At 39.0% G+C, this 14,013-nt stretch overlaps 1 protein-coding gene across 1 annotated transcript; it reads right to left on the minus strand.

Moving 5' to 3' along the window:
- Positions 1 to 13,089: 13,089 nt before the first annotated feature.
- Positions 13,090 to 13,802, minus strand: LOC131021139 (uncharacterized). The gene has a single exon (XM_057950228.1). The coding sequence runs from the start codon at positions 13,671 to 13,673 to the stop codon at positions 13,224 to 13,226; it is 450 nt and encodes a 149-aa protein (XP_057806211.1). The 5' UTR covers positions 13,674 to 13,802; the 3' UTR covers positions 13,090 to 13,223.
- Between the last annotated feature and the right edge of the window lie 211 nt (positions 13,803 to 14,013).

Consider the following 14,013-nt stretch of genomic DNA (forward strand, 5'->3'; position numbering starts at 1 on the left):
GGCGAGGCTCGGTCACGCCTAGGCGAGGGCGTCGCGGGACGGCTGGGCGAAGTCTTGAGTCTCGCGACTGCTGGGACCTCCGGACCTGGGCGGGCGTAGCGGGGAACTCTACTGGACGAAAAGGCGGCGCCGACAGGGATCTTGGGTCGGCGATTGTTGGTGGGGATGGCAGTCGGCTTCTGGCCCAGAATGGGGTGGGGTGGCGGTGGCGCTGCGGCGGCCCGGCGAGAAGTGGGAGGAAGCCCTAGAAATTGAAACTTGAATTGCAATGGTATGGGGGGAAAGGTCAGAGGCGGCTACTGCTAGGGCTGGATTAGAATTTAGAAATGAGAATAGGGTTTGAAAATTCTAATATTATTAATATTAATTATTTATAAAATATATAATTTATTATAATAATATATTAAAAATTTCGGTTCGGTTCGGTTTATAAACCGCACCGTTTTTTCCAAACCGAACCCGAACCGAAAACTGGCGGTTTGAAAATTTTCAAATCAAACCGCACCGTTTTCACTACAAAAACCAAACCAAACCGCCCGGTTTGGTTCGGTTCGGTTCGGTTTGGCGGTTCCGGTTTGGTTTTGCTCAGCCCTATATATCCCGCTCAAGTCCTAACGTTGGATGGACAACGAGCTATGAGAATTCCCAAGGAGAAAAATCGGCCTTCTTAAAGTTGGCGCCCCTTTGCTGCTCTCTAAAACCATAATATTGTGTGTGTCTTATTCTGAGAGCAGACAGTTGTATTTATAGACAAAACACAGTCCTAGGGTTCCTATAAGTCCATAACTATGAGGGACGATTTTTACTCCTACTGAGCTCAGGAGACTTTGGGCCAGTCCAGGGATCAGATACAATGAATAAAGATGGGCTTCTAATGAATTAATTTCTATGATCAGCCCAGATCATAATTAATTCATAAGTATTAATTCATTCCACTAGAGAATCGATACTAACTTATCCCTTTATTGCCGGTGATGAGTCGGGGCTTGTATTTAGACTTATTAAATCTCCGTATTTAAAATATCCGACATCCATTAATTAATTAGAGCTCTGACAGTCTAAATTAATTAATTTCTTTGTAATCCTTAAGCAGTACCACTCAAACCTTATTATTGCGCCTGAACTTAATCAACCTGTAGGGTTTAACGCAATAAACCTTATTGAGCTCCTTAAGGGGATGTCATTATCCTATACCGGATACGGGTACTAATACAGATAATCAAATATCATATATTGACTGCTATCACCTAAGATACAGAGTACTCAAGTTAATACATAACTCTCACCCATAGTAAATCAAAGTGATACACGAATCAACATATATATTTGAAATATTATTAGTATTAAGATTCTATTAAGTCACCGAGATCTTGATTCTTCACTTATGTCAGATAGAAGAATACATCTCACTGTGATCCTATCAATACGTTATGATATACCAGTATAGACAAGTAGTCAAGACAAACTCCTTCCATCTATACTGCAGCCTAAACCAATGACTCGTCCTAGAGTCATCTCGGGTGTGATAAGTTTATATCTCTTAAGGTTATTCCAATTATATGATCTTTTGTGATCTACAACACACCATATAATCTACTTATATAGAGACAAAGGACATACATATACAACCATGAACACAATCAGATAGGAGATTAAATAGTGAACACATGAATCATTGTATACAAGCATAAAACGTTCTTGCTCTCAGTATACAAATCCAACAATCTCCCACTTATACTAAAGCAAACTTTTAGTATACAATGTGTCTAAATACTAGCTATTACAACACTATCGCTTTTTCCACTTATACTGAAAGTTTTCTAAGTGGGTGGCATCAACCGCAATCCCATCCCTCGAGCATGCTTCTCGTAGGCCTTCTGCGGTAAACTCTTTGTGAAAGGATCAGCTAAGTTCTCCAAGGTATTGATCTTCTCAACCAGCACATCTCCTCTGTGTACGATTTTTCGTATGATGTGGTACTTTCTCTCTATGTGTTTGGTTGCCTTGTGGGTCCTGGGTTTCTTAGAATTTGCATCTGCACCCGAGTTATCACAATAAATTATGATACTCTTAGGTAAATTAGGTACCACTCCTAGATCCAAGAGGTAGTTTCGAAACCATACAGCCTCTTTAGCAGCTTCGGAAGCAGCTACATACTTGGCTTCCATGGTGGAGTCTGCAATGCACTTTTGCTTTGCACTCCGCCATGATACGGCTCCACATCCCAAGGTAAACACATAACCAGAGGTAGATCTTTCTCATCCCGATCAGCCTGGAAATCCGAATCGATATAACCCAAAGGAGTTAGACTGTCTGACTAGTAAACTAGCTTATCGCCTCGAGTCCTTTTCAAGTACTTGAGAATATGTTTTACCGCAGTCCAGTGTCCTGGTCCAGGGTTTGACTGATATCTCGCAACCATGTCAACGACATAGCAAATATCAGGTCTCGTGCAAAGCATCGCATACATGAGGCTACCTACAGCGGAAGCATATGGTATCTTTCTCATTTCCTCTACCTCACTAGGCGTCTTAGGACACATGTCCTTAGACAGAGGAATGCCATGTCTGAAAGGTAGCAACCCTTTCTTGGCAGTTTGCATGCTAAAACGAGCAATCACAGTATCAATGTAGGACGTTTGAGATAAGCTCAACATCATTTTCTGGTGATCACGAACAACCTTGATCCCCAGAATGTACGCTGCATCTCCTAAGTCCTTCATTTGAAATTGTTCGGATAACCACTTCTTTATGTCCGATAATAGCGCCACATTGTTGTCAATGAGGAGGATATCATCTACATAAAGTGCAAGAAAAACCACGTCACCATTGGCATCTAAACGGTACACGCAACTTTCGTTATCGCAACGAGTAAATCCATAGGATTTAATGACCTCGTCAAAATGTTTGTTCTATGACCTCGAAGCTTGCTTAAGTCCATAAATGGACTTCTTTAGCTTCCATACAAGATGCTCTTCGCCCTTCTTCACAAACCCTTCGGATTGCTGCATATAGATGTCCCTTCATTCTTCAAGGAAATCGTTTAAGAAAGCGGTCTTGACATCCATTTGCCAAACCTCAAGATTCATGTGGGCTGCTATGGCAAGGAGTATTCAGATGGATTTAAGCATGGCAACCGGCGAAAAGGTCTCATCATAATCTATACCCTGTTCTTGGGTATAAGCTTTCGCCACAGTCTAGCCTTAAAAGCTGCGACTTCGCCATTCGAATATCTCTTTCTCTTGTATACCCACTTACTACCTATGGCCAAAAGGCCATCTAGTTATTCAGTTTTCTCGTATACTTCCATAGCAGTCATGGATTCTATTTCAGAAACCATGGCGTCGTACCAAGAATCTGCATCTAAATCTTCCATCGCTTGTCTAAAGTTGTTAGGGTCGATATCCTTTTATTCATTAACAAGGAGAAGATCCGAAGATTCTCCCAAGAACATAAATCGATCGGGTTGGACGATAACCCTCCCACTAGGACGAAGCGATGGTGGTACAGCTGTGACAATGGTTTGTGCAGTGTCCTGTGGTGCATTCTCTTGCACACTTGGCTGGGGTGATGGAATCGCCTGTCCATTGCCTTCGATTTCTTGAAGAACAATCTCGGACTTAGACTTGTGTCTATCTATATAATCCTGTTCCAAGAATCATGCGTTGGTGCTAACAACTACTTTCTGATCCTTAGGATTATAGAAATAACCACCTTTCGTTCCTTTTGGATATCCTACAAACAACATTACTTCGCATCTAGGCTCTAGTTTCTTCGCTTCCTTTTCTAGCACGTATGCAGGACAACCCCATATCTTTATATGGTTCAAACTGGGCTGACGCCCAAACCATAACTCGACAGAAGTTTTAGGAACCGATTTAGACGGCACTAGATTCAGCAAGTAAACTGTTGTTTCTAAGGCATATCCCCAAAATGAAATAGGCAACGATGCATAACTCATCATTGATCGTACCATTTCCAAAAGAGTTCTGTTTCTTCTCTCCGCTACACCATTCAGTTGGGAAGTACCCGGTGCAGTCAATTGGGATGTAATCCCAAAATCTGACAAGTATTGCCTAAACTCATTTCCGAGGTATTCGCCACCGCGATCAGACCGCAATGACTCGATAGATTTACCCAATCTCTTCTCCACTTCCGCCTTGAATTCTTTTAATTTCTTAAAGCATTCGGACTTGTGTTGAAGTAAGTAAATATACCTATATCTTGAGTAATCGTCAATGAAAGTGACGAAGTACTCATACCCTCCACGAGCTTTTGTGGACATCGGTCCACACAAGTCAGAGTGAATCAATTCTAACACATGCGAGGCCCTATTCCCTTTTGCCTTAAAAGACCTTGCCGTCATCTTTCCTTCTATACAGGATTCACAGGTTCTAAATGGAACAACTTGAAAATCTTTCAAAATTCCATTCGACACGAGCCTTTGGATCCTGTTTAGATTGATGTGGCCTAACCTCAGGTGCCAAGCATGTGTATATTGTTCATGAGAGAAGAATTTCATTTTATTTGAATTTGGACAAATTTGTGATGTAGATGCAACATGGATAGAATTATCAATCGGACATGTAATAGTATAGAGAGAGTTGTTCAAAATTCCAGAACAAATAATCATGTTATTTTTCATGATAGAAACACCTCTATCAAAAGTAATTGAATATCCATCCAAAAATAATTTTGAAATAGAAATTATGTTCCGCCGAAACTCCGACACATATAAAATATCTCTCAAAACTAAAATGTCATCACCAAAACATAAAGATAAATCTCCAATTGCAACAGCTGCGACCTTCGCCGCATTGCCCATGGAGATGGTGATCTCATCACTTGCCAGTTCCCTTGTTGGCTTGAAGCCCTGCAAGGTCTACCCAAGAATGAGTAGAAAACGAAGCTAAACATGTCTCAGTTACTAAAATTTGTGACGTACCTTGTTCCTTTGCCTTTAGCACCGGACAATCTTTCTTCCAGTGCCCAGTCTTGCCGCACTTGAAGCACTTTTCCTTTGCTGTTGGCTTCTTCACGCCGCCGGTAAGGCCGCCCACTTTGCCACTCCCATTAGCTTCTTTGCCTCCCTTGCCCTTCGGACCTTTCCACTTCTTTTTCCCGCCTTTCGACGAATAAGCAGATCCCTTGGCAGCGACAAGTACCTCTTTCCCTTAGCCCAAGACTCCCTCTGCCATAACTAGAGCATTCAATAACTCGTTAAGAGTATAGTTGACCTTGCTCATAATGACATTGAGACGGAAGTTTTCAAAAGACTTGGTGAGAGTGTTCAGGATGATATCTACTTTGACATCCTATTCGATACCTCCTCTGAGTAACTCGAGGCTATCAAAAAGATTTATCATGTGCATGACATGCTCGTGTACAGAACTGTCCTCGCTCATCTTACATGCTAAGATTTCTCTCATTATGTTAAAGCGAGCAGATCTCTCGGACTCCCCAAAAACCTCAGTGAGGTTCAACATGATGTCAGCCGCGTCAGTTATGACCTGATGTTGGAGTTGCAAGGTTTGTGACATAGTCGTCATAATATAGCACTTGACCATATTATTTGACTTGTGCCACCTTTTATGCGCCTCTCGTTCCACATCAGTCGACTCATCAGTAAGGGCCGCGGGACGTGGAGTAGTGAGCACAAAACTGTGCTCCTCAGCGTCAAGAATATACATAAGATGGCGTTTCCATTCAACATAGTTTGGACCGTTGAGAGGATTGTTTGCAAGAATAGAGATGATAGGAGACATAGACATATCTGAAAGTAAACAATTTAAACATGTAAGAACATGAAGCATATAATTTGTAACAATAATATTGTAACCTTTTGATAAAACAATATTGATTGAAACCTCCAACCGCCCAAAGAATCTCATATGCAAGCCACACGTGTGGACGTTTACACACGAACTCCTCAACCAGACTATTTACCTAGTCATTTAATTTCCATCCATGTCAACTTAACCTTTTGACAAAGGAAATTAATAGTTGAACCTTAACTAAACCATATCATAATCAAGAAGGGACTCCGCGGGGAGTTGTACATTGTACTTGATATGATATCTAAGCAATGACCACAATTTAACCTTGACAATTAAATTCTCGAAATTGACATACTCACTCGGACCATGCCGCTTTCAATTTAATTTCTTGGTTATCTTATTTAATTCCATTCTCCAAAGTACTCGTGAAAATCATACAAGTAAGCCACGTGTGTGGACGTTTACTACATAACTCCCACTACTTTAATGGATTTAAATATTTTTTATAGAAACCTCATCTGACAAACTTATGTAAGAACAAATATGAAGTAAGCCACGCGGGTGGACGTTTACTCACATCGCCAATCACTTTGTCTGGAGACCGCTCGTGGAGGTCTAAAATAATTTTTAAGCACTAAAAATTATTGAAAATAACTTAGTCTAGCTTTTTCTTTCAAAAGGTTTGATCATGCTCAACACATAATCCTAAACATGCTATTCTAGAACGCAACACGTAAAACATGCTCGCTGAATTCTAAAACATGCTTAAGAAAATGATAATACTAGCATGCTTGTCTAAGCGCAGTTAATAAACACATATTAACAAGCAAAGACAAAACAACATGCAAAGAGCAAAGAAGATTAACACCACGACATGCAAAGAACAGAATAAAAGAAATAAAGTTCTTCGTGACCCATTCGTGGAATCTCAATTCTAATCTATTACATTTGAAACAGAGAAGAAAAACTCAAAAACGTAAACACTGCCGGAAAAGCTCCATCAGGCCCGTCTTTGAAAAACTAGGGTTTGGGAACCCCTAGGGTTAGCTTCGAGATACGTGCGCCACTTCCTCGACAGCCTCGGCAAACAGAGCAGCAGTAGCTCAGAGGCCAGAGCAGAGACCGCTCAAAAGCCAGAGCCGAGACAGCTCCAGAGACAGAGCACAGAATGCCCAGAGCCAGAGCTGAAACAGATCCAGAGCCAGAGCACATACTGCCCACAGCCAGAGCTGAGAAATCTCTAGAGCCAGAGCACAGACTGCCCAGAGCCAGAGCTGAGACATCTCCAGAGCCAGAGCACAGAATGCCCAGAGCCAGAGCTGAGACATCTCCAGAGCAAAAGCACATAATGCCCAGAGCCAGAGCTGAGACATCTCCAGAGCCAGATCTGAGAAAGCTCCAGAGCCAGAACACATACTGCTCAGAGCCAGAGCCGAAACCCAGATAGCTCAGAGCCAGAGCCGAAGCCCAGACTGCTCAGAACCAGGGCCAAGACAGCTCCAGAGGGAGAGCGCAGTAGCTCGAAAGCCAGAGTGCAGCAGTTCGCGGACCAGAGTGCAGCACAGCCAGAAACCTGTTCATCCACTCCAAAAAAACCTGTTCTTCGTTCTCCGTCTGATCGTCGTCGTCTTCGTCTCGTTTTATCATATTTACAGATTACAGCCGAAAAATAAAAACAACAACTGAAGTCCTAATCTAACCACGAATTTTCTCGTGGTGGAAAAATGATTACAACGTCAAAACGACGTATCCCATGAAACAACAGACCACGAAGAACAGCAACAGCAACAAGCCAAACTCAACGCATATTATTAATCGTACGCGAATTAACTGACAGAGCCAAGAAAAGCAATCCAAGCTCTGATACCAATTGAAGGATTTTAGCCCCAATATGATCGTTTCTCGGATATCTTCATTCACCATATAACGATTAATTCCTAACATGCTCCTATGAATTTAAGTGCTGCACATAGGAGTTAGAAACACTTACTTGTGAATTGTATGCAGAGGCTGTCAATGGCTGAATTGAAAGACTCCAGTTCTGACCTTCTAAACTGTATCCCGATCAACTCCCAACGTTGGATGGATAACGAGCTATGAGAATTCCCAAGGAGAAAAATCGGCCTTCTCAAAGTTGGTGCCCCTTTTGCTGCTCTCTAAAACCCTAATATTGTGTGTGTCTTATTTTGAGAGCAGACAACTGTATTTATAGACAAAACACAGTCTTAGGGTTCCCATAACTATGACAGACGATTTTTACTCCTACTGAGCTCAGGAGACTTTGGACCAGTCCAGAGATCAGATACAAGGAATAAAGATGGGCTTCTAATGAATTAATTTCTATGATCAGCTCAGATCATAATTAATTCATAAGTATTAATTCATTCCACTAGAGAATCTCCGTATGATTACTCCTTTATTGCCGGTGATGAGTCGGAGCTTGTATTTAGACTTATTAAATCTATGTATTTAAAATATCCGACATCCATTAATTAATTAGAGCTCTGACAGCTTAAATTAATTAATTTCTTTGTAATCCTTAAGCAGTACCACTCAAACCTTATTATTGCGCCTGAACTTAATCAACCTGCAAGGTTTAATGCAATAAACCTTATTGAGCTCCTTAAGGGGATGTCATTATCCTATACCGGATACGGGTACTAATACAGATAACCAAATATCATATATTGACCGCTATCACCCAAGATACAGAGTACTCAAGTTAATACATAACTCTCACCCATAGTAAATCAAAGTGATATACGAATCAACATATATATTTGAAATCTTATTAGTATTAAAATTCTATTAAGTCACCGAGATCTTGATTCTTCACTTATGTCAGATAGAAGAATACATCTCACTGTGATCCTATCAATACGTTATGAGGTACCAGTATAGACAAGTAGTCAAGACAAACTCCTTCTATCTATACTGCAGCCTAAACCAACGACTCGTCCTAGAGTCATCTCGGGTGTGATCAGTTTATATCTCTTAAGGTTATTCCAATTATATGATCTTCTGTGATCTACAACACACCATATAATCTACTTATATAGAGACAAATGACATACATATGCCATCATGAACACAATCAGATAGGAGATTAAATAGTGAACACACGAATCATTATATACAAGCATAAAACGTTCTTGCTTTCAGTATACAAATCCAACACTTCAAGCTCGATGGGGAATTATTCGAAGTCCGGCGCGAGATTGGTACGTCAAGAATCTCAAAGACATCATAATATGTTGCATCATTTTCCACTTCCACAACATGATTGTGGAAAGCGAAGGTGATAGAACTTCTCATTGGAGAGATGACGACATAGGACACGGGACGTCTAGCAGTGACTCGACGGAGAGTGCTCGAGCAACCCCGATTTGCTTCGAGGAATACGTGCAAAGAGATGCAATTCTCCGAGATAGACAGATGTATGCTGTGCTCCAACATGATTTGATGGAGCACGTTTGGGCATGTTTCGAACCCCTAGAGCCATAATAGTTATTTTAGGATATGTTTTTAAATTTTTCAGATTTATGTAATTCTTTTATGTAATTTTTAGGATTTTAAAATTATTGCAATTTAAATTTGAAGTAAATTGTGTTATTTAAATTTGTGCAATTAAAATTAAATGAAAAATACAAAAATCAAAACTAAAAAGATTAGGTCAGCTATCATGTCATCCCACTGTAGACTCCTTGACCCAATGTGGTCCTCTCTCTATCAGATCACCTATCAGGTCATCCCCACTGCTGATGCTCTTATACATTGTTTAGTTGAATTTTTCTTTTTCTTTTTATTTCAATACAAAAATTTAGGTATAATCGAATGTACCGTACAATCGAATTGACCAACACCCAAAATAGTACTCCCTCCGTCCATGAAAGAACTTCCTAGGAGGGAGTGACACGAGTTTTAAGAAAAAATATTATTGAGTGTATTGAGAGTGAATAAAAGATAGTTGAGTGTATTGGGAGTAGTGAAAAAGTGTTAAAATTAATATTGAGAGTTGTGAAAAGTGAAAAGTAAGAGGATTATAAGTGGTGGGGTATAGTCCAAAAATAGATATGAAGTTCTTTTGTGGACGTCCCAAAAAGGAAAGATAAGAAGTTCTTTCGTGGACGAAAGGAGTATTATTTATACAATTCAGGTTAGGATGCAGGTTCGAATCAGAGTGCGAGTTAAAATTTAATTGAAAGTGCAACTCAATTATACGATACATCCGATTGTATCCAAAACCACCTCTTATTTCAAAGCTTACCTGGAGGTCGACCTTGTGATGCTTTGGTAGTCTAACGAATCTAAGTTATATTTTCATCCACTAAAATAATGCATTTGCTTTAAATCTTTGATAGTAAATCTTTGCGATAATGTTCTCCAACGATAATTAAAGGTTTCTCTCACTATGGAGTGTAACCGAAATTAGACATAGAATCATTTTAACGTTAATCTATTATATAATAGGATTAAGCCTTAACCTATGTGGCATATCTAAAATCTCACCATTTCAAAATTTACCATATATAATCTTCATCATTTATTAATTAATTAACTATTACATTCTATATAAAGATTCATTAATCATAATAAATATAATTAATAATATATATATATAATATTAACATTACATATAATCTAAATTAATAAATTTTATTATTTATTTTTTCTAGATAAAAAATAGATTTACATGTCTGATAAGAAAAAAATTATAATCTATATACGATAAATTATTTTAATTGAATGTTAGTGATTAGATGTATATTTGTTATTAATTTTATATTTCTCAATAGTGTACATATTATATGTATATGTTGCAATATATTATATTGTGTGTATATATATATATAATATTTATATTCCTAATTTTCAATAAAATTAAATTTGAATTGAGACATGCACGTATATGTAAATTATAAACGGGTTCGGTCATTGATTTACATGTTTGCATAATAAGGCACAAATTCTATAAACTGGTTACTTTAAAACAAAATCTTATTATATGTCTATCAAAATAATTAAAATTTATTTTTATTTTTATAAAATAAATCTATACATTTTATTTATATAGGGAAGAAAAATATATTTTTCATTTCTGCAAACTTTATTTGCTTCTGTTCGTCCATTACTAACAATAATAATAATAATAATAATAATAATAATAATAATAATAATAATAATAATAATATCTATTCTATAATACGATTAGGCCTTAGCCTACGTGGCAGGTCTCAAATTCTTTCTTTTCAATCTCAATCTGCAACGTGGCATTTGAGAATCCAATTTATATATTCTCATTCTCACTTTTAAAACAAAAGTCAGGCCTCCATCTTCCTCACCACATTGCCGTCGTCCCTGAATCAGGTCGGCGTCGTCTCCCCCTTCACTGTCTCTCTCTTCTCTCAATCCTTTTATCTCTCTAAAGTCAATTGCACACTCAAATTGAGCCCTAATTCACCCCTTAAACTGTCCGCCTCTCTCTCCCTCTAAATTCAGGCGTCGCCGCCGTCCTAAGGGCGGCGTTGCTCCGCCTCATCTCTGACTCCCTCTTCCATTCCTTAATTAGTTCGATTCTGTTTTCACTTCTTAAACCCATGAGAATTCTCCATTCGAAGCAATTAATACAAGAGCCATAAGATTTCTTTTTCCTATAACCCGTTGTCGTTCCTTCTTCTAAACTCCGGCGAAATAGTCGCCGCTGAGCTTGCGGTTCGTCCGCTGCCAAGTCACCGCTGAGTTGAGCTGCCAGAGCAGAGATGCCAGAGCCAGAGCTAGCCAGAGCAGAGATGCCAGAGCCATAGCTAACCAAAGCAGAGATGCCAGAGCAAAGCTTCCAGAGTAGAGCTGCCAGAGCAGAGCTTCCAGAGCAAAGTTGCCAGAGCCAGAGCTAGAGCTAACCAGAGCAGAGCTTCCAGAGGGCCAGAGCCAAGTTGCCAGAGCAGAGATGCCAGAGCTAAGTCATTAAAGTCAGAGCCAGAGCCAAGTCGCCAGATCTAGAGTCAGAGCTAAGTCGTTAGAGTCAAAGCCAGAGCCAAATCGCCAGATCCAGAGTCAGAGCGAAGCTATTGGAGCCAGAGCGTGGAGCCACACGCCAGAGACAATTCGCCAGAAGGCGGAGCTATTTAGCAGAGCGGAGCCAAAGAGTAAAAGTCTGCCCCAAGGAAGGAAATCCAGAGCTACTAGACAGAGCGGGATGATGAGGACAGAATCCAGCTTTGTAATTAGGGGACAACGACCTGACAAGTTATAATCTAATAATAGCCTTAATTAGTTTAATGGCGAGCATGCGGAATAGATGACCAAACGAATTTACTACTTTACCCCGACTGTAATGCTTATAAATACCTACGATGATGAAATAAAGCACACGCTCTCTCTTTTACTGCTTTAAGATCTCTTCTCTTTCCTTTCTTTCTAGAGTTTGAACTAATAAAATTACATATATAAATAAAATATCTAAATTGTTAGAGTTATGTTTGTTAGATAGTTGACAATTGGAGTCATGGTTGAATATAATTTCATATTTGATTATGCTCTCTCAAACTCTAGATGAGATGATGCTCAAAACTCCAGACGAGATGATGCTCTTTCAAGTTTTAGACGAGATGATTATCTTTCAAGTTTCAGACAAGATAATGCTCAGAAGTTAGAGATGATCTGTCAAGTTTGCGACGAGATGATGCCCACAACTTGGTTGGTCTTAAAACTCCAAATGATACGATGTTCGATAAATCAGTTATGGTCTTTTAAATATCAGGCGAGATTATTTTCATAATTAGTTATGCTTTTAGAAGTTCGGAATTATATGATACTCACAATTCAATTATGATTTTTCAAACTCCATATAAAATTATGGTCAAAAGGCAAAAAAAAAAAAAAAAAAATTGAACAAAATTAATAAATCTTGTAACAACAAATGCAACAAATCAATCCGCCATCATACCTATGTCAAATTTATATGTATTTCTACTTTTTTTTTCTTACGTTAACTTTCTATAAAATTTCATATGAAAACTAATGGGTATTTTTATGATCTCAACAAAATTAATAATTTAATTGCTAAAAGTTGTTGAGATTAATATAATTTAAAATGTATTACTAATTTAATTTAATTTAATTAATTATATAAATAATTTACATAAAAAAATATTTTATATAATTATCATAAGAATAACATAAAATATATAAATTACAAAAAATATGTACTCGTCGAATTTCGACGGGTAATACACTAGTTTGTAACTAAAAGAATTAGGTAATTTGCTTATAAATTACTAAATCTATAAAAATAAACAAATTTAAGCATAAACTCATGTGAATCGTAATTTTTTCAAATAAATTCGCTTCGATACAACTAAAATTCATATATATAATCTGTTTATTTATACCAAAATCGTAAATATAAATATAAAGACGGTGTTGACGCCTCTCACATAAACCAAATCTAGGAAGGATGAACCTTTTTAGAGGCGGAGGTGACGGCTCTGACGGCGGATCTCATGGACGCCGCTGCGGAACTGACGGCGGCGTCGATGTACTTGTTGGAGGCGAAGGTGGCTGCCTTCTCCAACGTCTTCCCCATCTTGCGGGCGGCATCGGCGACGCCGACGAGACTGTCGTACTCCGCCTTGCAGGTCTGGTTCATCTCCTCCTCGAATTGGCGGAACTCCGCCATAGCGCTCTCCATCACGGAGTCGAGGTAGTCCTCGGCCTCCTCGACGCAGTCGTCGGCGCTCTGCGCTTCGTTGCGGCTCTCCAGCTCCAGCTGGGCCCACTCCTTGTAGGCCTCCACCTCGAAGAGCTTCATCAGGTGCTCGATCGTCGATGGATCGAAGCTCCTGTCGCAGAGAGCTTGGTCGGAGAGGAGCGTGAATTCGGAGAAGAGGGCTTCCATTTTTTGAGAGAGAGAGAGAGAGAGATGGAGCGTGTGGTGGTGGTGGTGTGGATTAATGGTGGGGAAGAAAAGGTGAGTGTGGACTCTGGAGTATCAATAATTCAGCATAAAGATCTTATTGGTCGACTTTTTATTAATTGGTTTAATAATTGCTGATTATTAATCTTTTTTTTTTTTTTTTACAGGATTTGGAGAGCTTGATTTAGGAATTATGGCGAGACAATAGTTGAATTATGAAAAAAATTGTAATTTTCACCTAAATTTTTTATTAAGTCAAAAAAAGCATGTAACACTCCGTATTTTGAGAAGCTATTTGTGCCCTAGCTCAATTTAAATTGAG

This window comes from Salvia miltiorrhiza, chromosome 4 (assembly GCF_028751815.1).
Source record: "Salvia miltiorrhiza cultivar Shanhuang (shh) chromosome 4, IMPLAD_Smil_shh, whole genome shotgun sequence".
NCBI lineage: Eukaryota > Viridiplantae > Streptophyta > Magnoliopsida > Lamiales > Lamiaceae > Salvia > Salvia miltiorrhiza.

Coding starts and splice junctions, on each gene's coding strand:
- LOC131021139 (XM_057950228.1), bottom strand. CDS start 13,673: ATGGAAGCCCTCTTCTCCGAATTCACGCTCCTCTCCGACCAAGCTCTC.